Source organism: Drosophila takahashii, chromosome 2R (genome assembly GCF_030179915.1).
Source record: "Drosophila takahashii strain IR98-3 E-12201 chromosome 2R, DtakHiC1v2, whole genome shotgun sequence".
NCBI classification, from domain to species: Eukaryota; Metazoa; Arthropoda; class Insecta; order Diptera; family Drosophilidae; genus Drosophila; species Drosophila takahashii.
Window position 1 is genome coordinate 35,633,850 of NC_091679.1, and position 27,836 is coordinate 35,661,685.

Here is a 27,836-nt window from a genome sequence, read left to right on the forward strand (position 1 = left end):
GGCGGCCAAACAAGTAATCTGAAAAAAATCGAAAAAAAAAGTGTTCCGATTTCCTGGAGTCCTCGGACTTCCCAGCGGTGGAGCTTAAACCAGAGCGGAGAGCCGAAAGCTCCAAAGCAATTCGAATGGAGAGCAATTACAGTTAACAAAAAGCGAAAGAGCGAGATAAAACTGCCGAACTGACGAGCTGTCGACTTCTCCCTCTCGCGGCAGAACTTTCGATTTTTCATAATAAAAAGGTTACAACTAAATCTCGGGCGGTTTAGTCGGCAGATAAATTCGGAGCGAGCGCGCCAAATACAAAATCCGCACCGCGATCGTACGCTAGTAACCAAATAATAAAAACATAAAACCGTAGTTCCGAATCCTCGTTGAATCCACCTAAAAGTTAATAATCACCAATCAAAAATGAAGCCCCAGACCAGCGAGCAAAATGGCAGTTCCCAAAATGGCGAGGGTGCCGCGGATGCCGTTTCCGTTGTTGCCACGATCCCCACAGGCGAAGCATCCGCCGCCTCCACCACCGATCTTACGGTCTCCAAAAACAGTCAGCAGTTAAAACTGGAAATGCTCAACATGGAGCTCGCTAGCAATGGAAGCGGTGAGTTCTCCGGAAGAAAGAAACAGTTGCTTTGGTTCGGGATGTCTTCCTGATCTCAGATATCTGCCTGAGTCACTGGGTATACATATCATTTTGATATGAGTTAAATCAATTTGACCATTTTAGTAATCAAATGTAGATGCTTTCTTCATAAATGTAAAGTTTCCTTATCATCATAAACAGGAATCCCCAATTAGGTTCTAAGAAGTTAAGAATGGTGATTTTTATATTTCGATTAACAGTGTTCTTTCCATATTAAACATTATATCCAGCTGCATTGAAGGAAGTCCCATTGCATTATTAATATTCTGGAAGTGTTTTAGATACAATCTTCCTATTTGTAATTTCTTTAAAAGAGTGTGTGTCATTGTTTAATTAAGAAAACAATTATAATGGTTTTCTGATCTCAGAAAGGGTTTACCCAAAACACAAATTAGATAATTTAAAAAGAATAAAACGTACTTTAATTGGTTATTATATAAATAATTTTGTTTAGAAAAAGATTCCTCCTCATATGCCACAAAAGTTGGAAGACATCCCTTGGCTGACTGTGATCGAGAGCTACTTTCCAGGTAAAACAAACCCCTAGATGAAAATATGGCCTGATATTGCATCACACATTGATTAGTTAGTGAGCGATTGAAATTCAATCGCATGCGCATAATAAGAAGACTCCGATTTCCGGCGATGCTGGGGCCGCATAAATCCGAGAACATAAACCGCAGAGCTAGAACTCGGATTTCTGCCCCATATGCAAACCACAGAGGAACCTATGTCTATACCAAAAAGAGAGCTACTACCGAATGGCACTGAACTGGCCTGGGACTGGGCTTATTGACATTGACATTGAAAGATTTGCTTGGCGCTTGGCAGTTGGCACTTGGCGGATCGGTTGGATTGGTTCCGATTGGATCGGCAGATTCAACGAGAGCGGATTACAGTGCAGAGCCAAGAGCCAAGATTGTGAGCCATGAGCCAAAGACAAAAGACATAAACCCCTCGGCTTGTGATCCGGTATTTGGCCGAAAGGTAGGGTGGTTGGATGAGGGGAGGGTACACAGACCTGAACTACTTTTGTGAAGGTTAAAAAAGTGTTTAATTGCGAGTACGGTTCGCGCTCCAAACGGTTTCGATTCGTGGGCTTTTGCCGTTTGCCGTTTTCAGTTTCTTCGATTGCCCCTCAGATCTCGAGCTTGGTGTGTCTGTGTCGGTGGTGACTAATAAGCCGAGCCGCAGTACTTCACATTTGAGCGATTGCGGTCAATAAAAAAGACTAACTGGCTGGCTGAGAGTTCCGAGCCGAATCGACCTGAGCCTCGCTAATTGAGGCACTTAAAAAATTCTCCGAGAAAATGCCAGGCGGTGGCAACCCTGCCAGCTCAGAGTCCCCGTAGTGTAAGGCATTCCTGATTCTAATTCCGATTCCGTAATGCGTAATTGTGGGCTACACGTTGCGGGGCTGAGAGTCGGAGAGAACACCTGCCCTGTGGAAAATGTTAATGGTGGCTTAATTGCAATTCATGAGAACAGGTCGACCACTCAGGAAGAAACTAGATGGACATACCTTTTAGGGTCTTTTATGGTTTGCCACTCACAGTTCAATTCGATAAGGTCATTCAGGTATCCTTTGAGTCATATCTTTTGAATTTCATTTTCAGGAAAGGTGTGTTTTTTAGGGAGTTTCCACTGTACCACTTAAACTTGGCTACGTCACTTCATCTAGAACGATGAATGTCTATGTCATCTGCAGCTGTCTTAGCTTTATGTAAACTAACCCAGCCTGTGCTATTCCCAACTGATTTATTCTACCCTAAACAGCGGTAGGAGGTTTAAATGGTTTCTATCGGTGCCCTTAGTAAAAACGAAACAAGTTAATTAACAAAATTGTCAAGGATTCTTTAAGAATTTTCTTTTTATTTATCTTTTCTAATTAATTTCGCAACAACAGTTGTGATCAGGAATGTATCTTTAAACTTTTTTTTAAGAAATACTTAAAATAAATACTTAAATACTTCTTAAAATGAAGATGATTTCCTTATCTCAATGTTGCATTCGCATATATCTTTTTTAAAGAATATTATTATTCCTAACCTTCAACTTCGTATCGAAAGTAAAAAGATTCTCAGTCTTAGAGATTGAGATGTTTTACGTTATGCCGCCTAAAATTTGCATTGAATTCGAGTGGAATAAATTGATGAGTTTCGGAATTTATGCGGGGAATAATCAAATCTGAACAGCTGGAGAACAGACACTTCCAAAATGGAAGCCCAACAAGTTAGATGATGCAGGGTTTCCCAGCAAAATAAGGACAATTGTGGATGGGGTAGAGTGTTTATTGAACCATTTATTCCAAACTGGGTTCTATCTTAGCTGTCATTTCGTTAACCCCAGTCTCAGTCTCTCACATGATGGTCTCCTCCTCCAGCATGTACTCCGTGAGATCGGCTTCGCCCGTCAGCATGGTCACCGGCACTCGGTTCATCTGGGCCACCCGCTGACTGGGCCACACCATCACATCGCAACAGTTGGTCAGCACAACCACATTGGTGCTCGGGGTGGTGGTGCACATCAGGTTGCCGGCCCTCTCCTGGTCACAATGGTTAAACTTCCGCCGAAAACGGAACTTCACGGGCAACGAGTTCCCCATCACGCTCTCTTCGTCAAAATACGGAGGCAGGGATTTGTTGTACACCGGATTTGTGGTGGCAGGTTTTGTGAGCTGATAGATAAGTTAATAATATAAAATTGGTTTAAAATGAAACTAAAATGTGGATTAAGGTCCCTACAGACCCCTTTCAAATGGTAAATCCCCAAATACTCCTATATCGATTTTACAGTATTTAAGATAAATTTTAGTGTTGTTTTCTCACCCGCCTGGTAAATTTAAAGTAGTGTTAAAACTCTGATTTCCCATACGATTTCAAGGTTTTAACCCTATTTTAAATTTAAAGAATAGTCGAGAAAACGGCCCTTAATTTGAAATGCGGCCGGTCAAATTTGACCTGGTCGAAAAGAGTATTTCATGTAAAAACGATATAAGTTTTGCATGACCTGTAATTTACATGTCCATATCGATTTTACAGGAACATTTTTTTTTATGGGTGTATTCATTTAGTTATTATTTTATCATAACTTATGTGTAAATTACGAATTTACCAGGATAATATTGATTTACCACAAAAAAGGAAGTTACGGGTCCTTAAATTTACTTCTTATGAAACATCACTCACCTCTTCAAGAACTACGGATGTCTTGAGTCGTTGGCAAGGATCACAGTAGTTGGATGCCAAGGTGTTCTCTGGGGTTTTGCTGGCACAAGGATCCGGTTGAGGTTCATTAAGTTTGGATCCCAACCCACTGCCACGATGCACGATGTCGTTGCCACCCTTTCCTTTCGGCTTCATCGGATCCTCGCCGCGCAGTACGCACTCCTGCAGGAACTCCTCTTCGATGTCGATCAGCTTCTTGACGGCACAATCGCGCTTCAGAAAGTTCTTGATGACCGACAGATCGCGCGGCACGGCGCCAATTACGTCGAAGTCATCGCTCCGGAGTTGCAGGCGGTGCGCCATGCTTGAGGTTATTGGTTTTCCGGAGCGTACGGACTAGAATTTGGGAATTCAGCTCGACTCGAGCCTCGCTGTTTCAGTCGAAAGTTTAAATGAACTACCCCTTGACGTCTGGCTCCAGGACGATTAGTTTGGCGACGAGACTGAAGGACATGGCAAACAATTGATGAAGACAAACAAGGAGTCCTTGACCACTTTGCGTTAGCGCCAAGAGAAAAGTGCACGCTTGTGGTCGGAGTAATAGCTCATATGTTAAAAAATTCTTTTCTTAACAAAATCCTTCAATGTTAGGTCGTTCTTCTATTCTTAGGTCTACCTATAAAAATATCTATAATCCATTACCACCTTTTTTAAATGCTCAAAAAGTTTTTCTTGGCAAATTCCCATTCAGAAGCTAGTTCTGTGACCATTGCTGTAGCTCCTTAAAAAGCAACAAGTTCAAATGCAGTTTTAGAGCCACTGGACATCAAACTGTGGGCCTGCGCTCAGCTCGGCTTAGTTCCGCTCACTTAATCTTTCCGAGCTTGCAGGGTGGTTGGGTGGGTTTACTTGGAGCTTTCGCCCGCTCAAAGCTCCGCTCGAGAGGTTCTTATTGCCACCGCTGGCCACAGCAGCCATCAGAAGAGCAGAGCCACCCGAAGCGCCAGCACACAAAAGTCCACAAAGTCCAGCTGGGGAAGCAAACACAAAAAAAAAAAGAGACACCAGCGAGAAAAATATATAGAAAACAACTCGGGCCAAGTTCGAATCGAAGATTGTGTGCAAGCCAGCTAGCCGTTAAATTGAGTTCCGTTCGAGTGGCAAACAAACCTGAGTAGCCATGAGCTTCACCCGCCAACTGTCCGAGATGAGTGCCAGCGAGCTGAACGATGCCATCGATGACACCAACTTCCCGCAAGCCCACATCCTGTCGCGCGGTCGCAACAACAGCGTCTGCTCAACAAGTAGCACCTCGGGCACCTCCTCGCTGGCCGACAGGCCGCTGGCTCAGCCAGAAGAATCATCAGCCATTGGAATCGTGGGAACACCCACCGAGGAGGTGGCTCCGGTGGCTCTACCCACAGCTCCTGCTCCCCTCACCAGCAGCCAGAGACCCCGCCTCATCCTGAAGACCAACGGCAGCAGTCCGGATAGCGATGGTACACAACCGAAAACACCAATGACACCGCGTACATCGACAACGCCAGGTAGTGGTGGGTAGTGCTCCAGCGCCAGGGATCTAGAGTGATGCAGGAATCTAGATTCCAGATCAGTGTTGGCCAGCAGAAGGAGATAGTGACTTGCTCACGAACGCAGTTCTATACTGTGTTTGGTGGCAGTGCAGCGGTAGAGCAACTTCTGTTGACGACCACTGCTCTAGATTCTAAAGGGATTCTAAAGCCTAAAGACTAATCGGTTAATCAATTAACTGTTAGGGATGGTAGACACACTCTTGTTGAACATAAATTAGCCGCCTATCAGTTATCAGTGGGTTATTGTTTTGGTTCAGAGGTCAGAGAGAATAGTACTTAGACAGCCACACACTGCCACAGAATCGAGGGGAGCAATGCATACCTATCTCCCCAATGATAACGATTCTCATCTATTTCATATTCCAATTTACTTTTACAGGCCACGAGAAATGCACATTCCACCACGACCTGGAGCTGGACCACAAGCCGCCGACGCGAGAGGCCCTCCTGCCCGACATGGCCCGCTCGTACCGCCTTCTCCTGGGCGGACTGGGCGAGAATCCCGATCGCCAGGGACTGATCAAGACCCCGGAGAGGGCGGCCAAGGCCATGCTGTACTTCACCAAGGGCTACGACCAGAGTCTCGAGGGTAAGCACATCTTATTTGGGGCAATTAACACACACCTTCGGGTCAGTGATCGGAGTTGCTCATCCTGGGTTTCCCAGTGAGTGCGAACTAGTTTCTTGGCAATGAATCACGCAGTATTCCACCTTTAACGGGGGTTCCTCGGTGCGCTACATTAGTGTAATTACCACTCGAGAGATAAAGCACACTATCCAAAACCATATGAGATATACATATATGGGCTTTCCCGCTATTCGAACCACTCAATATATTTGGCCTGCATTTTCTCTTGCAATCGCATTTGAACTTGTCATGTAATCAAAGCGAGTCGTTTGAAAAACAAAACAGAATTGCGAATAAAATGGGTAGTAGCGTACCAGCTAACCGGTTGTCCGAGATGAAAATCAGGTTCTACAGTTTGTCAAATAAAATCGCATGTAAATTTAAGATCAACAACAAACAACGCAAGTGTGCTGGGCTGGTCATTTGAAAGCTAAATGAGTTAAACGAAAGTGAATAGCCTTCGGCAATAGAATGGGTTGGATTGTGTTTAACCCGAATTCGAAGAACGCAAGAAGAGCGAGTCACGTTGACTTGCCAATCTGACATTGAGGGAGCTGGAGCTCCACGAGATGAGGTTGCTTAGTTGGGTTGGCTGGAAGCTTTCCGGTTGGTATATTAAGGGCGGGAAAGTGGGTGTGCAACTAGTCGGGGAATATGGGTATGAGAATGGGAATGGGAATCTCAAGAGCACATCGTTTAAAGTGAGTGTGGCGAAAGCTCACACTCCACAAGAACCATAAGCCATCAAGTCAAGTCACCATCCCCATTCTCATACCCTCCCCCACAAGCAACCACATAAACTTAACATTCAGTTATGCAGCAAATAAATCTAACACGAATTACGCGCGCCATAAATCACGAGTAGAAAAGAACGGGCATTTGAGTGGCTTCGTGTTTGTGGGACATTGGGCGTGCAATGCAATAACGACTCCGTGGCGCAACGGTAGCGCGTCCGACTCCAGATCGGAAGGTTGCGTGTTCAAATCACGTCGGGGTCAATTGATAAAAGAATTTTTTTTTATATTTTCTTTTTTATTTTTCATCAGACGTTCTGAACGGCGCCGTTTTCGACGAGGATCATGACGAAATGGTGGTGGTCAAGGACATCGAAATGTTCTCCATGTGCGAGCACCATCTGGTGCCTTTCTACGGCAAAGTATCAATTGGTTACTTGCCATGCAACAAGATTCTGGGCCTCAGCAAATTGGCACGGTAAGATAGGAAAGATTAGAGCTATCCGGAAAAGTTAATTAGGAACTTTTTACCTTTCTACAGCATTGTGGAAATCTTTTCGCGTCGCCTGCAAGTCCAGGAGCGTCTGACGAAGCAGATCGCAGTGGCTGTCACCCAAGCCGTTCAACCTGCTGGTGTTGCTGTTGTCGTAGAGGGAGTGTAAGTATTTATAAACTTATTATTAAGAGATAAATAATAATTTAATTACCCATTTTTACAGACACATGTGCATGGTGATGCGTGGCGTGCAGAAAATCAACAGCAAAACTGTTACCTCAACTATGATGGGCGCTTTCCGAGACGACCCCAAGACCCGTGAGGAATTCCTGAACTTAGTGAATAGCAAATAGAGTGGACCAAAAGGATTATGAATATTGAAAAATCCGAGACCAACTAAACCCTTGCAATATTTTTGGAGACGCTTATATACAACAAAGAAACGAACAAAAATGAAACGAAACACAGGGTCCATTAGTTTATGTTTTTTAGGATTGATTTCATTTAGTTAGTGCAATGTTTGCAGCCATTATCCTTGTTGATTTGTGTAAAAATTGTTGAAAATTCTGTTAGCTAAATACATTTTTAGATAGAAGTGAGTAATGAGAGGCGAGATTCGATGAGGTCGATATTTGATTTCCGGTGTTGGGTAGTTTTATGTTCAATTTTATATGCAGTTTTATGGCCCTTAAGCGATAATTTTTACAACTTATACATACGAGTAATGCATTGTGCAATAAGGGAACAACTGATAATAAATCAAGGCAAATTGTTTAGGGAATTTACAATTTAAACAGAGTTCATAAAATTTAATCAAAAATATAGTTATGTATGTTAACCTATATAACGAGTTATATTCAAGTTGTCCCACAAAAAGGAACTAAACATATTGGACGATTTTAAATGTTGAAATTGAATGCTCATTGTGTAAATGATGTTGCTTGTAGTGAATTAAAGCTGCTTATTAATTATACAATAAATTATGTATTTAAATACCGTTAAAAAAGGCTTTTTTATAAAATATTAAGAGCTATTATGAAAAAAAAATGTTACCTCAAATGACCCCGACGTGATTTGAACACGCAACCTTCCGATCTGGAGTCGGACGCGCTACCGTTGCGCCACGGAGTCAACTTGGAGGGAGGCTTCCAAGTGACAGGAATGCCCCAACACCAACAGGTTGTTGCTTCCAGTCGCGTCGCACCCATATTAGTGGTTAGTTTACCGTTTGCCAAGAGCATCGGTGGTTCAGTGGTAGAATGCTCGCCTGCCACGCGGGCGGCCCGGGTTCGATTCCCGGCCGATGCAACATAAATTTTTTTACTCATTATTTTAGTTTAGAACTTAGGCAAAATCGAGTCCACTAGCACAATGTGCACTGTACATCTGGTGGTACAGTGAAACATTGGGCGAGAAGTTCTGTATCCTGATCTGTATTCTGTATCTGACTCCGTGGCGCAACAGTAGCGCGTTCGAGATCATTTTTGATTTTGTTCACTCGCTGCCCCACTCTTTCCACCAAACTTGGAATTCACCTGAAGGTGGAGCGCAACTTAAAGAGTAAAGAATTGATCTTCACTAAATTATTTTTAAATTAGAAAACTTATATTAAAAAGCAAGAAAAAAAAAGAGTAGCAAAACAAATATTTTTTCTTTTTGAATAAGCAACATTTTTAATAATATCAAATTATATCTTTGGACTTCTATTACATTATAAATTAATCTTGAGAACTGATGTTCGCTTACCGTAATGATCGAAATAACTGGATCCAGTACAATCTCGGACAGAATGGCTCTCGAATATTCAAAAGCATCGGTGGTTCAGTGGTAGAATGCTCGCCTGCCACGCGGGCGGCCCGGGTTCGATTCCCGGCCGATGCATAATTATTTTTTTAGGTTTTGGGTTGTCATTACAGTATTGCTGAAAGGGCTATGTTTTAAAGGCCTGCATGAATGTATTTATTTCAAAACTTACAGTACTGTACAGCTGTATACGGTACTCACATTTAGTGTACTCATACAATATTGTACAGAGTACCCACAATACCGATTTTAACTGAGTACACTATTTTAGAGTTGCAACGCTTTTTTAGTACTATGTGTATGCTTCTCAATTTGAAAAATACTATGAGTGTCGTCTCAATTACTATTGTATAGTACTGTACTCTGAGTAGAAAAAAAAGTGTGAGAGTTGTCGGTAGCTAAATCGGAGAATGGATTTGCCTAATAATACGAATACCGAGTGCGATATTATTTCTTTGCTTGTTTTCTATTGCAAAAAATCGAATTTCCGCAAAGCGTTCCAAAATTGCTTCGACTGAAGACATGGTCCACAAAATAATGTTTTTAAACTCCAATATAGACAGCATTAATGAAAATGTCTTAAATAGCGATTAATGTATTAATAAATCCCTCAATATTTTATGACTAATGACACTTCGTCTCTTTCATTAGGTTTTAAGTTATTCTGCTAGTGGATAGATTACAATATTACAAAGAAATAAGCAAGCTTTAAAATTTTATAAATTCAGTAGGCCTTGTAATTTTGGGAAAACTTCATTCACTGTACAATAAGTTATTGTACACCAAAAACACTGTATTCACAATAAACTGTACTGTGTCTGGAAAAGTGAGTACAGTATTTGGCAATACAGTCACAAGTACTGCATTCACTCATATTTAAAGTAATGAATACAGAAAAACTTATACAAGTTTTAAGAATGAGTGATTCATTTGTCAGTTTGAATGCATTCATGCAGGCCTCTACTATGTTTGTTTGACAAAAAAGAAATATGCACTTACCAGATAATAATTTTATTTATGCCGCAAATCAGTTTTTCTATCACTGTTTCGACTTTTACTGTTGCAGCACCGGTGTAAACGGTCCCGTTTTGGAAAAAATCGATGATTAAATTTTATATTTTTATGTTTTTTGTTATAATAGTATTTTTTTTTGTATTTTATAAATAAAAACAAATATTTTAAAATGCAAATTCCAAATAAAAATACAAATGTCTGCACATGCTCACAATCAATAAGTGCAAATCTCCGTTCATTTCCTCCACGACATCAGAAAACAGGGCCAACAAAATGGTAAATATTTAACATAATAGTCTATTTACACTGGGGTGGAGTTATGGAGTTATGGGGTTATTGACATAACCCTGTTTTTTTTACATAGGATGTCTATAGGCAACTAGATGTGGGCAAAAGTGGGGTACTTTTAGGGTCTTTGGTATTTCGGAGTATTTTTTTTGTATATTTCGGTATATTTTGTATTTATTTCCTATCGTTGAAGGTCCATCCCTAGTCAAATAAATGACACAAACAACAAACACTAGATGTCATTACTCGATATTTGGAGTTAACCAAGTGGAAACACTTTTTTGGAGTAATCGGGTTATTGGCTCACTCGATAGGTTACCCCACACAGTGTGACTAGACTATAACATTAAAAAATGTACTAGACATTTTTAAAGCGAAAAATATCGATGATAATGTTATCGATGTTTCCTAAATTTATAAAGACGTCGATGCATCGACGTTTTCCCACCACCAATCTGGTCGTCGTTTCGTTGTCTTGTGGAAAAGTTGGGTTGGCAGTGATACTTTTCGATTTAATTCATTTCGCGCTGATTAATTGCTTATTCTGATCCGACACAACCACTGCGAATCACCGTTGACACGGGTGGCACTTGCCGAGCAGGCCCCCGTAGAAATTCAAAAGACTGAAAGCCCCAAATAGAAACCAAATCACTGCACCTGCACCGACGTGTCTGTGTGCATCGCGATTTCTAATCACTCGCAAGACTTTCTTCCACAAAAAAGCGATTGAAAGAGAAAGACTCCACGAGCCCGGCCATTAAGAAGTGTGCCACTTTTTCGCCCAGCTGAAAACGCCGTCCAATTGAATTTTCCGTAAGCCAGGCAGCAAATAGAATTAAATAACAGGGGCAAGAGAGAAAGAGACGGAGCACCTGGCGAGGGGCAGGGCGTTTTTTCAGAGTTTCGCTTTTATTCTGGACAACGACGACGACAAGACGTGAGTAGATATTTATTTTTTCTGCCAAAAAAAATGGCAAACTTTCGCTGTCACACACACACACATGTGCATGTTCCGTTAGGACTCAGGGCTGCCAACTTTTCGCCGGCCCAAACTAACGGTTCCTTGCCAAGTGCAACTGTGTGCGTGTAGCGTCCCTGGAATTCCATTCCTTGCATTCCAATTGTCAAATCGCACATTTTTAACCGAATTAACTACGCTTCCAGCGAATAACAACATCCAAACATGAATGGTCAGCCGCCCATTGCGGGGCCATCCAAAGTGGACCTGTACATCACTCATGTGGATCACGTGGGCCCCTACCTGAAGGTCTACGGCCAGGTGAACAGAGACGCCGCCATCCTGGTGAGCAAGCGCATCGAGCAGGTGCTCCCCACATGCTTCGCCATCGAGCCCAGTTGGTCGGTGGAGCGCCAGCAGGCCCTGCTCACTCCGGGCACCTTCTGCATCTTCAAAAAGACCAACGGACCGGCGCCCGGCGATGTGGAGTACATGCGGACACGCGTGGTCAGCGCCGAGCTGGAGGGCCAGCAGATGCGCACCGAGATCGAGTTCCTGGACTTGGGCTTCCGGCGCACTGTGAATAGTCATGATGTGAGTGGACTAATCTTCTTGAGATTCCAATCCTAACCCTTTGATTTCCCCCCCAGTTAATGTTCCCCAAGCAGCCAAAGCTGCTGCAGAACATCCCGCTGCTCTGCTTCCAGTACATCGTGCTGGGCATTTGCGCCGATTGGGACTCGGCCGACTTGGCGGTGGTTCACCAGCTGATTGTCAACCAGACCGTTCAAATCACCGTCGATCCCACACAGATCTGCGACCAAAAGTTCGCCAGTCTGCGCTACAAGGACTTCGAGCTCAACGAGTTTTTGGTGCAACAGAAGCAAATTGGAGCGCCGATGAGCAGGCAGCTCATGATGGATCACTGCAAGAAGCTGTGGAAGGATGCTCCACAGTCGCCGATCAGCGCAGAGCAAAACAACAATAGCGTACACAGCTCAAAGACGCCCACGGACATTGCCCGCGAGCAGCTGGCGTCGCGACGATCGCTGGCCGCTCGCCTGGATGCCCAGCGCTCGGTGCAGGTGACGCCGCCCAGGCCGTTGAATGTCGATGCCGCCGACTATACGCCCAAGCAGCTGCCTCTGGCCAATGTGGTATGAATCGTCCAGATTTCTACGAAAATCATTCACTTATAAACTACTCTATTTACAGACCAATGTACAGGTGCCATCGCAAGGCCTGGCCAATACTCAGAAACCGGCCTATGTGCCGGCCAATCCCTATAATCGTGCCAACTATCAGCCCGCCGAGCCGGCTGCTCAACCTTATGTGCCCAAGGCGAATCCCCGATCGCTTTACACCTACTATAATGTTCGGATGAACAAACCGATGGCCGGCATGGCGCCGGTAGCTCCAAATGTGCCCATTCAGCCGCCGTACAGCCAACCGGCTAATTACGTCCCTCTGAGCTATGCTCCCGCACGCTTCACTCCGCCTCCGACACCGTCGTTGGCCCAACGTGCCCAGCAACGCACCATTCCGGCCTTTAGAACCACCAGCTTGACGGTGGGCCTAACCTACGATGTGGATATTAGTTATGTAGAGAATGGGCCGTATCTGTTTTGGGTGCACATAAAGAGCAGCGGCAATGATCTGAGCGCCATGATGGGTCAGATTGAACGGACGAAGCTGAAGCCGCTCAGCCAGGCTCCGGAACTGGGAACCGCCTGCGTGGCACGCTTCTCGGAAGATGGCCACTTGTATCGCGCTTTGGTCAGCGCCGTTTACGCCCAACGTTATCGCGTGGTCTACGTGGACTATGGAAACTCTGAGCTGCTGCCGTCCAGCGATCTCTTTCAAATACCCCCCGAGATGCTGGACATCAAACCATTCGCCTTCCGCTTCGCTTTGGCCGGAACCAAAGAGCTCGAGCCCATTGACGAGAGCATGAAGCGGATTTTCAAGAAGGCGGCTATATACAGGAACTTTGAACTCACTGTCCAGGCGCCCGAGAGCGTGGGCTCCATGCAGACCTGCCACCTCAATCAGAATGTAGGTTTAAATGTTATGATAAGCGAATGTAAATTATAATCTCTCTGTTTTAGGGTACCAACATGCTGGAGCTACTCAGACAGCTGAAAAACTCACGTCAGTCCTACGCAAAGGCTGAGCAACTGATGAACGACGATGCCGTGGAGATCCGCTTTATCGATTCGCCGAGCAACTTCTATGTGCAAAAAGTGGCCAATATCGGAAAGTTCGAGCAGCTTATGGACGAGATGTTCTCCTATTACAATGCCAACCAGAAAGTGCCCGATCAGTTGATCCTGGGCGCACCCTGCATTGTGAAATGCGATCAGGAATGGTACCGTGCGGAGATCCTGCGCGTTGATGACTCTGTGATTGTGCGACACGTAGATTTCGGTTATGAACAGAACGTGAAACGCCACCTAATCGGCCACATAGCCGAAAAGCATTTGGAGATGCCGCGGCAGGCAATCAAGTGCTGCCTGAAAGGCTTCGAGAACAGTGAGCTGAGCGAGAACAAGATTACCGACCAGTTTGAGATGTTGGCCGAGGAATCGAATATCCAACGACGCACATTCAGTGTGCGTATCTTTCGCATAGAACCCGATGGTCTGAATGTGGTCAATCTGCTGGCCAAGAACCTGAATGTGATGAAGAAGCTCTTTAAACTCTCAATGCCCTTCGAGCAGTATTTGTCGCTGGAGAAGGGCCAGTTCAATGCCAACAACACACGCGCCGAGTCTGTGGTTTCTTCCGAATTGGATAAGAGTCTCATTCTCAACTCGACCAGCATTGTGGAGAGCGAGAATGAGAAACAGCAGCAACCGAAAAAGGAGCCAGTGCAGCAGGAACTGGTGGTTGATATTCCGCAGCAAGCAAGGGCAGGAGGTGGTAGCAAAAACTCCCCAGATTGGGATAAACGCAGCTCCACCTCGGCGGGCTCGAAGGACAGCAAGCGTCAGCAGCAGCACAGTCAGCGATTCGATCGGCATTTGGACTCCAGCTTTGAGACGCAAAGCACCAGCAGCTACACCAGTGGCATGAGTTCGCCCCGCAAGGGCAACCGCCAACAGAACGGCCGCACTCCAATTCAGTCGCCACGGCATAATGGAAAACCGGAAGCTATCAAAAATACGTGAGTAATTAGTACTAGCTTTTATCTTCTAAATTATAATTTAAAACTTGTTATTTCCAGACGCTTTAACGAGTCACCCCGCAAGAATCAAGACGCCCAGCAGCGAAACCAACGCTCCCAGAATGCCCCGCAGGGCTATGCCCAAAAACCGCAACGCCAAAAGTCCACTTTGGACGGAACCGTCAGCTCGAAGCGTTCCAGCGGAGTAGAGAGCGATGCGGCCTCTTCCACCACCGAATCGGTGTCTGCCACCAAGCCGGAGAAGTATATTCCGCTGGACAAACCGTATGTGCTGCAGGACATGAAAACACCTGGCAAAGAGGCTGCCAGTCTGTCCTGGTGGGTCTCGCCCTTCCAGTTCTACGTGGTGCCAAAGTCGGCCTCCGCAAAGTATGATAACGTCCTGCGCGATATGCGACTATTCTACCGCCAGAAGCAACATCAGCCCCTACAGTTGAAGGTTGGATCCACTGTGGTGGTGCGCCAGCGAAAGGACAACGCCATTCTGCGAGCCACAGTGACCGCCTGCAACCACATGATGCGCAAGTACCGCGTCTTTTGTGTGGACACAGGCAGCCTGATTACAGTCACCTCGGAGGATGTTTGGCAACTGGAGCAGCGCTTCGCGGAGCCACCCTGTATGGCCCATCGCTGTAGTTTCCACAGTGTGGTTACAAACTATGATCCCCTGTACATTGTGGATCGCATGGAGAAATTCGTACCAGTCAATGCCAAAGTGGAATGCGAGTTCCTGTCCAAAGAGAAGAGCAACAACAGTAGTTGCTCCTACACGGTCAATATGTTTGTAAACGGCGCTTCGCTGCGAGACACGCTGGTCAAAGCTGAATTCCTCACTGAGGTGGCGCCTGGTAAGACTATTTTCTGCTGCTATTAACTTACATGAATAATTAAACTGTTATTTTATACAGAAATACGCGTAAACCTTCTGGCTGGTCAGCAGATTAGAGGCAAATTCACAAATATTCGGGACATGACTAACTTTAAGGTTCAGCTTGATTACTGCAAGAATGTTAACTTCCTGTGCAGCTACGACGATGCGAAATTTGTTAAGTCCAATCCTGATTTGGCCAGGCGTTTTAAGGAATTCTACGAGGGCAAATCTTTTGCCTTTAATGTCAAAAATGTCTGCGAAAACAATATGTAAGTGGCTCTGCAATATACTGTATGTTAACAATCAAAGAAATCTCTATTTTAAATCCAATTCAAGCATTCATCTGAGACCTGTAATGCCGTTGTTCAAGGAGGATCGCAAGGCATTCGTCTGTCCTTATCCTGTAGTGCTGAGCTCATTCAAAGCACTCGTGGTGTACACATCCAAACCTTACCGCGTTTATGTTCAACCCCAGGCAATTGTAACTGCCATGCAGAATCTGTTGGATAACATGTATGAGCACTATGAGGCGAAGGGTAAATATTCCAGATAACATTTAGGCCATATAATTCACATACTTTTCTTTAGGTGACTCCCTAAAAAAATATGACGCGGGACAGATATGTGCAGTCCGCAGTTCCGATGGCAACTGGTACAGAGCCAGAATCACTGGAAAGGATTTAAATGCAACACGCCCCGAGGTATTTTACCTCGATTACGGAAACACGGAGGAAATAAAGCGTGAAGATATCAAGGCATTGGACGATAAGTTCTATGAGAACGCCAGCGGCTTTGCAGTGGAGATCAATTTGCCGCTTGGTCGCCCCAGTAACGAAGCCAAGCTACAGGCGCGTCTGTCAGAGATTCTTGAAGAAAAGCTGGTCACGGTGAAATCGATTGAGGTACGTCGTAATCATCTTATTGCCGATGTCATCATGGAAAACAATCAGAGTGTGATAGACCTGCTAAAGGCTGAGAAGCTCATACCCGGCCAAGATCTGGATTACATGCGCAAGCAAATGGAGAAGGGAAAGTCGCGTACTTACGAGTACATTGAAACAGTGGACCTTACCTTGGACGACGAAGAGGATAAGGGACGCAGGGAAACTGGCAGCAACAGCAAGTCGAGCTCGGCAAATGCCTCGCCCAAGAAGAAACAACACAATGACAAGGATCGGGAGCCAAAGAAGAGTAAGCCAGCAGAGCCGGCTGCATCTCCTACTCCTTCGCCAGTACCATTGAAAGCTCCTACACCGGTTCCTGCGGAGCCAGAACCTGTGCCAAAACCACCTACCCCTGCTCCAGTGGCTGTAGAGGAACCAGAAGCTAAGACAGCTGTTGTCCAAGAGGTTGTGCCAGAGCCCGAAAAAGCAACTCTTGCGAAAGAGGATCCCTACAAACATTTGGACAGCTTTGTGCTAAGCCATTGCGACAATCCAGCACACTTCTTTGTTCACCCGATCGATCAGCTGGATAAAATACATCAGCTGCAGGAAAACCTCCAGATTGTGTCACCATCCTTGCCCCAGTTGATGAACGTGGTCAACGGCGCGGACTGCGTGTCTCTGTACTCGGTGGACAAGTGCTGGTACCGCGCCAAGATCATCGATGCCGAGCTCATGGTCCTGCTGTTCGTCGACTTTGGCAACACGGACTGCGTATCGGACACCACTGACATAAAGGAGAGCATGTGGTCGCACGTGGAGCCCTTCTGCTTGCCATGCGCACTCCCAATTTGCCCCAAGGGCACTGCGGATTGGGTGGATGCAGCTAATGGTATTTTCAACGAATCATACACGAAGATCCTGCGCTACGAGTACCTTACCAAGGGGGATCAGTACACGACCAGCTATGTAAATGTATACATCGATGGCGAGGATGTGGCCAAGAAATTGATTGCCGACGGCTTTGCTAGGCCCCTGGAGTACGTGACCAGTGGATGCAGCTGCTACATCTCACATGTGAACGGAATTTCCGACTTCTTTATTCAGCTGGAGCGAGATTCGAAAGCGCTGGAACTGATTGAGATGTACTTGCGCGACGAGGATAAACTAAAGCCACTGGAGCGATTTGAAAAAGGATCTATTGTGGCTGCTCTGTTTGAGGACGATGAGCTGTGGTACCGAGCCCAGTTGCTGAAGCAGCTGCCAGACTCCCGGTACGAAGTGCTCTTCATTGACTACGGCAACACCTCCACCACATCAAAGTGCCTGCTACTCTCGGAGGAGATTGCCAGCCTGCCCAGTTTGTCCAAGAAATGTTCGCTCCAATTGCCGGAGGATTACACATCTTGGTCACCAGAAGCGGAGACTAAATTCGCCGAGCTAACCGGCGAGGGTGAGCTGGTGTTTACCACACAGCTTCTGAAGCCAGGCCAGGATGTGGTCACCATTGATCTTCTGTTGGATGGAGAGAGCATCATAGACCGACTGCTGCCGTTGTGCCAACGAAAGGAACCGAAGGAAGCCAGCAAGGAGTCCTTGGCTGTCACCACTAAAGCCATAATCACACACGTGGAGAATACCTCACATATGTACCTACAGTTTAGCGAGAAGGATTCGTTGATGGACATTATTTGCGAGAAGCTGAATGGTAGCAAACTGCAGCCCAAAACGGAAAAGGGATCTGTGGATGAATTGTGTGTTACCCAATTCCCTGACGACATGGAATTTTATCGCTCTCGTGTCCTGGAAGTGCTCGAAAATGACCAATACAAAGTGATTTTGGTTGATTATGGTAACACAACAGTGGTGGATAAGCTGTACGAGTTGCCGCTGGAGTTTGCGACCATTAAACCCGTGGCTGAGATCTGCAGCATGGAATCCTGCGCTATATTTGAGAAAAATAAGGCCCTGGCCCTTGCCACACTCGACGCGCTGCTGGACAGCTGCAATGGTGTTGTGGCGGTGGAGTTTGTAGACAAATCAGCCAGTCCGCCGGTAGTTAGACTGCGAACTAAAGATAAGAAGACAAATAGTCTGAATATCTATGATGAGCTTCAGAAGCTGATTGCAGCCGAGTTGAAGCTGATCCAAAAGAGAAACGAGAACTCCGAGTGCGTAATCACGCATGGCAACTCACCGAAGAGTTTCTATGTGCATCTGAAGCACAATACGCCGGATTTGGAATTGATTGTCAAGACACTGCAGTCGCTGAAGAAGGAGCAACTTAAGTTGCTGAACGCTCCTGGCAAGAACTTGGGCGGTGTTTGCTACTCCCAGGAGGATTCCTGCTACTATCGCTGCAGCATCAAGACTGTGTTGGAGGAGAACAAGGGCTTTGAAGCCTTTTTGTTGGACTACGGCAACACCCTGACCGTTTCGGAGATCTGGAAGTTACCCCAGGAGATAGAGACTATTCCACCGCTGGCCCTGCATTGCCAACTGAGTGAGATTCCAAAAGATGTGCCTGATGAAAAGTTAGAGGAGGCCTTTGTCGTGCTATTAGAACAGCACTTTGGGGAAGTTTACGAGATAAGCACTCAGCCGAACGAGGATGAAACGATGCCTCTTTCTGCCCAACTTCGTATCAACTATAAGGACTTTGCCCAGGAGCTGGCCAGTACAGTGGCCGGGGTGCAAAAACCGCTGGAAGCAGAGCTTCACAACTGCGTTGTGGTGCAGTACGATGATCCCAGATCGTTCTACGTGCAGATGGAGAGCGATGTGCCAGCGCTGGAGAATATGACTGATAAACTCCTCGATGCAGAGCAGGAGTTGCCCGTGTTTAGCGACCTCAAAGAGGGAGCTTTGTGCGTGGCCCAGTTTCCGGAGGACGAGGTCTTCTATCGCGCCCAGATTGTCAAGGTTTTGGACGAGGGAAAGTGCGAGGTGCACTTTATTGACTTCGGCAACAATGCTGTGACCCAGCAGTTCCGCCAGCTGCCCGAGGAGCTGGCCAAACCGGAGCGCTACAGCAAGCACTGCGAGCTGGAGGCGTCCACCATGGCCAAGTGCGATGTGGCCCTGCTTCAGACTTTTATCGACTCTCGCTTCTCCGAGACATTCCAGGTGGAGATTCTGGCCACCAAGGGAGCTGGCACCCATGTCGTGCGGCTCTTTTATCAGAGCAAGAACATCAGCGAGAAGCTTCAGGAAAATCAGTGATCACCCCGTAAAAGTGACCGACAGGACCGATTGCAATTCATATATACTCCATGCAGGAGATTGTGATTAGTTTGGCTAAAACACGCGTTGTATTATCTATTTAGTTGAACGAGTTAAACTTATTCAAACGGAAGAGGAGGAAACCTCACGATTTTGATTAGCCAAGATGCTTCATTGATTTTTCATGGAAAACCAAAATGAAAGCTAATTTTAATTTTAATTAATGAATCAATACGAAGAACATTATCACCAAAAAACACAACAAAACGAAAAATCGAACAAAAAAAAAACGAAAAAAACATTTAGAAAATGTACAAAAACAAACGAAAAATATTTTTAAAAATCAACAAAAAAATGTGAAATCTAGATAAAATTGGCACTAACCAATACATGTTAGTAGCTATAAGGGCGAAGGACGATTTATATAATTGCTCAACCTTGTGTAAAACAATTTTACATCATCAACGAACGTTGGCGAATTGAAGAGAAGTGGAGAGAATATTGAACCTCCAGAAGAATTATTTATTTTCCCTTTATAACCTAATTTGTACTTTGTTTTCTCGATTAACCAACTGAAGAATCACTTATTATTCATGTTTTCAATTTTTTACTTTTCATTACCTAAACAAACAAAAAACATTGCAAGCGAAGACTAAAAGAAACGTAAGGAAACTAATGGAATATGGGTTTATGTATTAAAACCTTTAATCACAATGTCATATTTTTCTACTATTTCCTTTTCATGTTGTGAACAAAATATTAAAGCAAACCAATAAATACGATGAAAAGTAAAGCCATATAGAGCGAGTATTCTTACCTGGCGTTTTACCTGGAGTTCCGGATCTGGTGTCCAGGTAGCCATTAGCGGTCGACATTAGGGATTTATGGGTGGTTTAAAATTCTTCTAAATATGGAAAAGTGTGGAGCGGACAGGGCTCATGTCCACACATGAAGAGATCTCTATATGTCAGGGTTTCGGACCTGCTGATAAGAAGGGAATTAAGTCGTCTCCCCACTTTTACGACAGGGGTTAAGCTCTCATTTCTGGGTATCATGGTATCATTCATCGCTTAGTTTGTTGAGATACCATTCATACGCATGTACACTTGTATTTCCAGCTGCCGTGGATGCTTCATTAGGAAATCCCCTTCCCCCGGATCGATTTCGATTATCATTTGTTTGCTAATTGAATGAGTGGCCGTCTAAATCAGAAATATCCACATTTGAGCTGTCAAAATCCCCAAAACAGATCAATTTCTAGAGGCAGAGTGTATCAGTTTCCATTGCTGTTATCATCGAGCCAAGAGAGCGCCATTCTTACTCTCTCTCTCCCGAATTTTCCCTTCGAATTTCCACAGTGCAGCAGTGTCATCTGTGAGTGAGCGTCCGCTTTATCAGAGTTTTTCGGTGTGAGTGCTCGGGCGATCGGATCGTCGGAGTCCGAAAGGCCCAAAACTGAACCGATTTCAATTCTATGTCTGCGGTTGAATTGAACGGTTCCGGCCAACGTTCGCTCCGTAACGGTCGCACTAAAAGTTTTCCGGCGTAAATTTAGTTTTTATTCCCGACAATAACAAAATATTTTAAAGAAATAAATACAAAAGCGCATTTAAAAATAAAATATCAGGAGCATTTTATACAAAAAGAAGGAAATAAAGGAATAAGTGAAGTGTGTGTAGTGAAATAAAGATCCTGCCATTTCACAAGGATTATCTCTTCAAACTTTAAATGGGATTATACCTGAACACTTGAATTTCCCAAGTGGTAAGCTGATTGAAAAATGTGTTTCGGAGTTGGTTTTTTGTTTTCCGCTCGTAGTACGGGGTCTGGCGGGTTATCATCAGCTGTAGAACCCCATAATACTACGACTATATTGCACAACTGCTGTATAATCTGTATTAAATTTTCTAATCAGGAAACTTAGCATTGAAATGTGCCCCAGTCTCGGGCTTTTGTCAAGTTGCATATATGAAAGTGTTCACATCCAAAAGAGTCTCTACAACAGCATAATGCGATAGAATCCAAGTTAAATTGATTTCAATTAGGGGAGGCAGCACAACGACAATTGGAGGCTTTCTGTGTATACCATACATATCTTCCAGGTAACATAAAAATTGTACTATATACTTGCTATGTATATCTGAGAAAGAAACGTTTTAGGGTGAAAAAAGAAAGAGTGTTTATTCAGTAATTAACTCTCGTTAAACACGTAGGGAACACCTGCTTATCAAGGGGTCGACTAATCTTTACAGCGTGAGTTCTAGTAAACGAAACGAAAGCCTCACGGGAGAAGCGAACTCAACAAAGTAAAGCTATACAAAATATGGGATTGAAATGTTATATATCTGTTGAAAGTTGGTTATTTACAAAAGTCTTTCTTAGATATTCTAGGTTGTAGCATAAATAAACATTATACAACAATATCAACTGGCATTCCGATATTGTTGAGTAGTAACTGTAGCTGGATTGGATTCTTTTGTTTTTCCCTCTTTTCATTCTCTGGGGAAATGATTTCTTGATTGTGTTTAATTGAAATAAATGAGGAACGCTTTTTTTAAGCTACACCATTCTTTACGAGGCCGTTGTTATTGCGGTTTCAATTAATTTTTTTTGTTCTTCGCATCGCTTTTATAATTTTGAAAGAGCCTATCAGCGGAAAGGGGGACAAACCCGATAAGAGCACTTGACGTACTCTGATAACCTGAAGTTTTCAAGAAAATATGAATGTTACCCAATGGCATTTCTGAAGGAAGTAAGAAGGTAACCAAGATATGACAACACAATAGAACAAGTTGTCCCAAGCGATGTTTCATCACAGCATCAGAGAAAAGTCCAAACAAATAAATCTTTATCGTACTAGCGAGAAATGTAAATAAATCTTGGGGCCCTCCAGCGCACCCACCTGTTGAGGGGCGGCGAGGGAGGGGGTCCTAGCCGAAAGATATATGTTGACCAGCCACGGTATACCCGATAATATATGCATTTTCTGAGACGCCCACAATGTGTGACAGGAACTATCACAAGAGCACATAAATCCATTCACAAATGTTTAGAATGTTATTAAAATATTTGATACTAATTTCGAGCTTTTTTATGCCACTCATTTTTTTTGGGGGGATTTTCGATTTCATGTTGCGTTTTGTTATCCCAATAATCGCTTGGCCCGGCGAACAGATAAATAATCCCTCGTCGTCATATTTATCATATCGGGCAGGCTGCAATGCGTTGGTCGACAGTTCGGATCCGTAGAGGTGGGAGTATCACATCGCCTTGGACGATTCCGATCCGTAACCCATTTCTGCCACCCCATTCGCATTTCCCATTTTCCCATTGTTTGTCTGGTCTGCCGCCTGATTGAGCCTAATATATAAATAAATATTCGAACAAATGCGGCCAAAGTGGAAAACATAAATTCTGACCCCTACCAATCCACCTCTAATAGAACAATGTCTAAAGGCTAAGGCTGATTCTTCATTTGATTTGCGGCGCGGGACTTGGATCGCTTTTATATCCGAAAGCCGAGTGGATATTCCATTCCATGCCTGGCATTAGCCCTTTTTATGGCCAATTTCTTTGAATTCAGAGCCCCCTATTTGAAGGAAAATGTGATTTTAGGGAAGGGAAAGAGGTGAAATCTCTTCAAATCCAAAAGTTTGCAGTCGGTCGCCACTGTTTATATTGCCGTCCCGCTCTGGTCGCTGTTTTGGGCTTTTCTGCTTAATTTTAATTTAAATATATGAAATATATTTATAGCCATTGTTGCGGTTGCTGTCAGACCCAAAAAGTGTGGAAATAGCTTCAATATTTCTTTTGATATTTTTCTGCTTCGTTTTTTCGCTGATTCGACAGGCAGCTCTAATGACAGAGGTAGCGAACACTGGGTGGCGAAAGTGTGCGCCTGGTTCTGGTGGAGCAAACTTATGGACAGGACTGTCTTTGTTTTTAGTTTCTATTTTATTTTGGACAGCATATGCCTCTCAAGTGGAGCGCAACATTTTTTGGTCAAAGGCCAAGACACTTCAGCTAGCAGGAAAATAACAAAAAGATTAATAAATGGGGGGAATCATGGCGGCTAAATGGGGACCATGAATCATCTTTATTTCGCCGAGCTCTTGCTGCTACTATGACCAACGAATTGTTACTAACTTTATAATTGATTAACACTCTTTTGTTGCCTCTGTAAAAGGCCAAACAGGGGGCTCAATACGTCTTAATTGCGCCACTTGGACGGGCTCAAAGTGATTTGCCAATATGGATGGATATCTAGGTTGTCGTTCATCATTCTTTGGCAAGCGTTTAAGAATCGGGTAAATAGAACTCGCTGGTTTTTTCGCTGACAGACAATTGATTTCGCGAGAAATTCAGTGTGGTGTGGGCAAAATAAAAACTTCAGCTGCGACAGCAATTAGCGCGAATGTCACAAATGCAAAATTACAATACTCAAGATATTACTCATGAGGTTCGGCTTCCATTTTCACATTTTTCACAAAGCAAAATCACGCAAAGGCAGCTGATACAAAGTTGGGAAACGTGCAATTTTCTAATTGCCCTTCAATGGGGCGTGACAGAGACATTAACAATGGATTCTGGCCATTTGGATTTCCATTCCGATTTCCCAAATGTGCATTCCCAGTGGGCTTACATGCCCAGATCATGTCAAGATATATGTACTTATGCGGAGGTATAAATCACGTTGAAGCATTCCTATTTCTGCCCCATAATCGATTATTGTTTCTCATGATATTTTTTAATTTTTTTGGCAAATTGAGGAAAGTGTTTTGTGAATCTGACACATTGCAAAGAGCCGTAAAAGCGCTCTAATGGAATATTTATATGATTTATAGCTACCCCTCTTGCTGTTTGATGTTGAATTAAAAGCTATACACACAAAAACGATAAGATATTGTACAAGGAAACAGACATCGAGCACTTGCTGTCAAGACTCTCCCAAAATGGATCTATCCATAAGGCAGTGAGTCAGTTATTTTCGGGCTAGTTGCTTTTATTATTATTATAGGGCTGCAACTGTTTCCGCCGACGCCGCCACTGCGAATGCGGAATCATCTTTTGTTGATGTGCATGAATGCAGGCGGAATGACACTGATTGTGTGTTACGTATACGTAATATGAGCATCGCTCATACGCAGGCCAACAGCTGACCTAGGCTTCGAATTTGAGCTTTGTATCTGTATTGCCATGGGTTAATTCCATTTGCAAGGTGCGGGAGATTCGCTTGATTGAATGCTTTCAGTTTTGGTCATTTACAAATCCCACACATTCACATTTACCCCTAAAAAACCAACCCAGACCCAGACCCCCAGCGATCGGCAATGATCTTGTAAATTGTTAATTCGAAAATAAACGCTTTGACGCGCCCCTGAGCTATTATTCGCTTTAATTTATTGTTCTAGTTCTAATCAAGAAAATAAACAAGTTGGCGCCAAAATTGATCTTTCATTCAATTCGACAGAGCATGGAACTGCATTGGCAGCTGCTGACATTCATCGTGTGCCTCCAGAGTCTGCGTTCCGCCGGATTTATCCTGCAGGATGAGCGCAAGTGCACCTACGGCCGTATCGAGAAGCTGCTGCGGATCCGATGCTACGACTTGGACCTCAAGGAGGTGCCCCAGAACCTCAAGACCTCGGTGGAGGTGAGTAACGAACGCGGGGTCAGGCGATCTCGTCGTCATCGGACCCTCGCCACAGTTAGCCTCAATTGAGCTTAATTAAAGAATAAAGAAGTTGCCCACAAACATAAATTTATCCATTACATATAGCTACAAATGTACATATCGTAGTGGATGGGAACCCTACCCATTCATAACTCTCAACTGCCATTTAATGATCTGACAATTCGCTGGCAATTTTTGCAGGTTCTGGATCTATCGCACAATCGCATCAGGAAGCTGAAAAGTGGCTCGTTTCAGAAGTACACAGACATTAAGTTTCTGATGCTCTATGATAACATGATCTTATCGGTGGAGGTGGGAACCTTTGAGCCACTCACCTCGCTCCAGGTAACAACGACATCCAATTAATCAGCGACTGCCTCTTTAATTAATTTCCCTAATCGACATTCCCAGGAAATCGATCTTTCGAATAATGGACTTACAACGATTCCGCTGGAGTTGTTTCAGCTGCCGCGACTGAGAAATCTTTACATAGACAGCAACGAGCTGACATCCCTGAACCTCCAGGGGCTGGAAAAGCCTGTTCGGGCGCCACTGGAGTACCTGAACATTGCAGGATGCGAACTGCAGGAGCTGCCCGATCTGGGGATACTGCCAAGTAGGTTTACATACATTTAAATGTTATAGTTGCTCGATTTATGTCACAACTAAAATCAAAAGATTAGGACTATTAAAATGAAAATAAAATCACTAAAATCAAAATATTAGGAGTACTGGAATAAATAGATCTTGGAAAATTTTAACATTTCTTGTACAATGTTAATTCAGAACAGTCAGTTGTGTAAACTATATTTAAAAATAGCTTATGTTTTTCAAAATCGAGATTCCTAATATATGATTCCAAAAAATATTTTTTAAATAACAGGGGTTTTTAAATGCAATTTTTATAAATTTAATAATATTGTTTTTTACCTTACAAACCAGAACTCTGGCAACTGAATGCCTCGATGAATCCTCTGCAGAACTTCAAGATCGACAGCCTGGCGTACCTGTGTCACCTGCAGGTCATCGATCTGACCAAGTCGCAGCTCAGCAAGTGTGGCTGCCAGCAGGTCACCAATCATCTGATGATGCTCGGCGCCAGTCCGAGGTTCGTGCCCGTTTGCATGGGTAAGTGATGGCGATGGAGAGGCGATGCATCCGGAGCAGCTGCTAATTTTGGCACATGACCAACTTGCAATTCCATTTTCAGAGGCGCTCGACATCCGCGAATGTCCACTGCCCTACAATCGGACGATCCACTCGGCGACATTCGCCAGTTGCCAGACGACTGTGGAGTTGGCCGAAACGCGCAGCTTTTGGCTCTTTGGCGCAGGCTGCTTTGGCGGCGTTTGCATTGTGCTTTTAAGTGAGTTCTAACTGAATTTAGTACGAACATGATTTTTACTTAAAATATTCTTATTTATATCCATTCACACAGTTGTAATTTTCTGCGTGATACACTGCCGGAGAAAACGCAGCCAGCGACGAATGCGAAATGCCCAGAGGCGAAAACCGTTTGTGATCTCGCCCAAAAACGCCATCAACAACCGTCAGCCAGAGGACGAGCCTCTGCACTGTGATACTGCCCGAAAATAGCACTGTAGTTAGTTACTTAGACGCTTAGTTAGTTTTAGTGGCCAGTTATTTATTACCTACCATTAACGCATTAGTTTAGCCTTAGGACAACCTTCTACCTAGCGAAATGCATTGAATCATTTACCAAAAATCACCAAAAACTAAAAAACAACGCAATCAAAGAGAAAATGCCTTGCTCAAATGCCACCGCTTATTTACTTGGTTCTATAAGTAACATAGATTTAATAAGTCTACAACCGACTTTTTATAACGAATGACAATAAAAGTACAATTTAAAAAGGGGAAACATATTTGTTTTAATGTGTGCTCATTTTAATAATGACTCTATAGTGATATTCTAGACCAACTTCTAGTTTAATATTATAATATGATCTTTTTTAATCCTCATCCGCTAAGCTATATAGAAATTCATTTTAAGAGGGTAAATCTAAAACCTTAAGTTATTTAGATTGATCACTTGCACTTGCACTTGCTGCACGCTTTGGGTCTCTTATTCTTCTTGTTCTTATTCTTGAATTTACCCGTATTTACCAAGGATGCCAGATCTCACAATTTTCTTCTTCTTCCTCATTTTCAAACTTAAATTTGCATTTCAGAGTGACCAGACTTCCGCCAAATTTTTCATTTCTCCAAATTTGGAGAATTGCTCCAACAACAATTTTTTTTCAGCCTAAAAGCATCCATTTTTTTCCAGTTTTGGAGAATTGTTGGAGAACAACAAAACTAAAAAACGTCGTCCACAAAAATGTTAAAAGTGGAGGACGCTTTACATTTTCTCTGGAAATGTTTTGGATTTTATCGTCCCTTAGTCATTCTCTTAGTACTCGCTCTTAATTGTCAATCGCTCTTTGATAAGAGATCCACCACCAATCACGTTTTCTTTCGGTGTGACTTTCTTATTTCTTTATCGTTCTCTCTCTCTCTGCTCTCTCTTACGTTTATAGCCGGTCCAGCATTAGCCGGCGAGAAGAAGCAGAAATAGAAATGAAATATAAGTAAGCGGAATGCAAAATACTTTACTTTTTCTTTGGCGCCTTCCTGCTCACATACACATTCGCATCTATATATGAAACCAGAAA

At 43.9% G+C, this 27,836-nt stretch overlaps 4 protein-coding genes, 1 long non-coding RNA gene and 4 other non-coding genes across 16 annotated transcripts; 6 read left to right on the forward strand and 3 right to left on the reverse strand.

Annotated features, from left to right (window-relative positions):
- The first annotated feature begins 280 nt into the window (after positions 1-280).
- Positions 281-7,873, forward strand: Pu (GTP cyclohydrolase punch). Of its 4 annotated transcripts, none has more exons than XM_017160226.3 (5): positions 281-601; positions 5,782-5,991; positions 7,077-7,242; positions 7,306-7,422; positions 7,484-7,873. In XM_017160226.3, exons 1-5 carry the CDS (start codon positions 409-411, stop codon positions 7,611-7,613), a joined length of 816 nt encoding a protein of 271 aa, XP_017015715.2. In that variant the 5' UTR covers positions 281-408; the 3' UTR covers positions 7,614-7,873. The 4 variants fall into 4 exon arrangements, with proteins under 4 accessions (XP_017015715.2, XP_017015689.2, XP_017015698.2 ...); XM_017160200.3 differs by lacking the exon at positions 281-601 and adding an exon at positions 4,828-5,363; XM_017160209.3 differs by lacking the exon at positions 281-601 and adding an exon at positions 4,828-5,357.
- On the reverse strand, positions 2,930-4,272 carry LOC108069955 (uncharacterized). Its single transcript, XM_017160238.3, has 2 exons — positions 3,832-4,272; positions 2,930-3,320 (listed from the first exon to the last, which is right to left on the reverse strand). Exons 1-2 carry the CDS (start codon positions 4,171-4,173, stop codon positions 3,003-3,005), a joined length of 660 nt encoding a protein of 219 aa, XP_017015727.2. The 5' UTR covers positions 4,174-4,272; the 3' UTR covers positions 2,930-3,002.
- Positions 6,957-7,028, forward strand: TRNAW-CCA (transfer RNA tryptophan (anticodon CCA)). Its single transcript has one exon. It is a non-coding gene; the product is annotated as a tRNA-Trp (tRNA).
- On the reverse strand, positions 7,087-8,608 carry LOC138912260 (uncharacterized). 3 transcript variants are annotated; one of them, XR_011417771.1, is made up of 4 exons: positions 8,314-8,608; positions 7,472-7,589; positions 7,296-7,403; positions 7,087-7,225 (listed from the first exon to the last, which is right to left on the reverse strand). It is a non-coding gene; the product is annotated as an uncharacterized lncRNA (long non-coding RNA). The 3 variants fall into 3 exon arrangements; XR_011417772.1 differs by having other exon boundaries at positions 7,472-7,594; XR_011417770.1 differs by having other exon boundaries at positions 7,472-7,684.
- TRNAW-CCA (transfer RNA tryptophan (anticodon CCA)) lies at positions 8,320-8,391 on the reverse strand. Its single transcript has one exon. It is a non-coding gene; the product is annotated as a tRNA-Trp (tRNA).
- On the forward strand, positions 8,498-8,568 carry TRNAG-GCC (transfer RNA glycine (anticodon GCC)). The gene has a single exon. It is a non-coding gene; the product is annotated as a tRNA-Gly (tRNA).
- Positions 8,609-9,070: 462 nt separating the features above from the next.
- On the forward strand, positions 9,071-9,141 carry TRNAG-GCC (transfer RNA glycine (anticodon GCC)). Its single transcript has one exon. It is a non-coding gene; the product is annotated as a tRNA-Gly (tRNA).
- Positions 9,142-10,810: 1,669 nt separating this feature from the next.
- On the forward strand, positions 10,811-20,284 carry tud (tudor domain containing protein). The gene is made up of 9 exons (XM_017160172.3): positions 10,811-11,302; positions 11,530-11,917; positions 11,974-12,480; positions 12,539-13,378; positions 13,432-14,489; positions 14,550-15,358; positions 15,419-15,650; positions 15,718-15,917; positions 15,970-20,284. The coding sequence occupies exons 2-9, from the start codon at positions 11,549-11,551 to the stop codon at positions 19,485-19,487; spliced, it is 7,533 nt and encodes a 2,510-aa protein (XP_017015661.2). The 5' UTR covers positions 10,811-11,302; positions 11,530-11,548; the 3' UTR covers positions 19,488-20,284.
- A 670-nt stretch (positions 20,285-20,954) lies between these two features.
- Lapsyn (Leucine-rich repeat activity-regulated protein at synapses) lies at positions 20,955-27,043 on the forward strand. 3 transcript variants are annotated; one of them, XM_017160257.3, is made up of 7 exons: positions 20,955-21,041; positions 24,958-25,140; positions 25,363-25,506; positions 25,573-25,777; positions 26,104-26,289; positions 26,372-26,527; positions 26,600-27,043. In XM_017160257.3, the coding sequence occupies exons 2-7, from the start codon at positions 24,961-24,963 to the stop codon at positions 26,755-26,757; spliced, it is 1,029 nt and encodes a 342-aa protein (XP_017015746.2). In that variant the 5' UTR covers positions 20,955-21,041; positions 24,958-24,960; the 3' UTR covers positions 26,758-27,043. The 3 variants fall into 3 exon arrangements, with proteins under 3 accessions (XP_017015746.2, XP_070069859.1, XP_070069858.1); XM_070213758.1 differs by having other exon boundaries at positions 20,975-21,032; XM_070213757.1 differs by lacking the exon at positions 20,955-21,041 and adding an exon at positions 21,099-21,251.
- Positions 27,044-27,836: the final 793 nt, after the last annotated feature.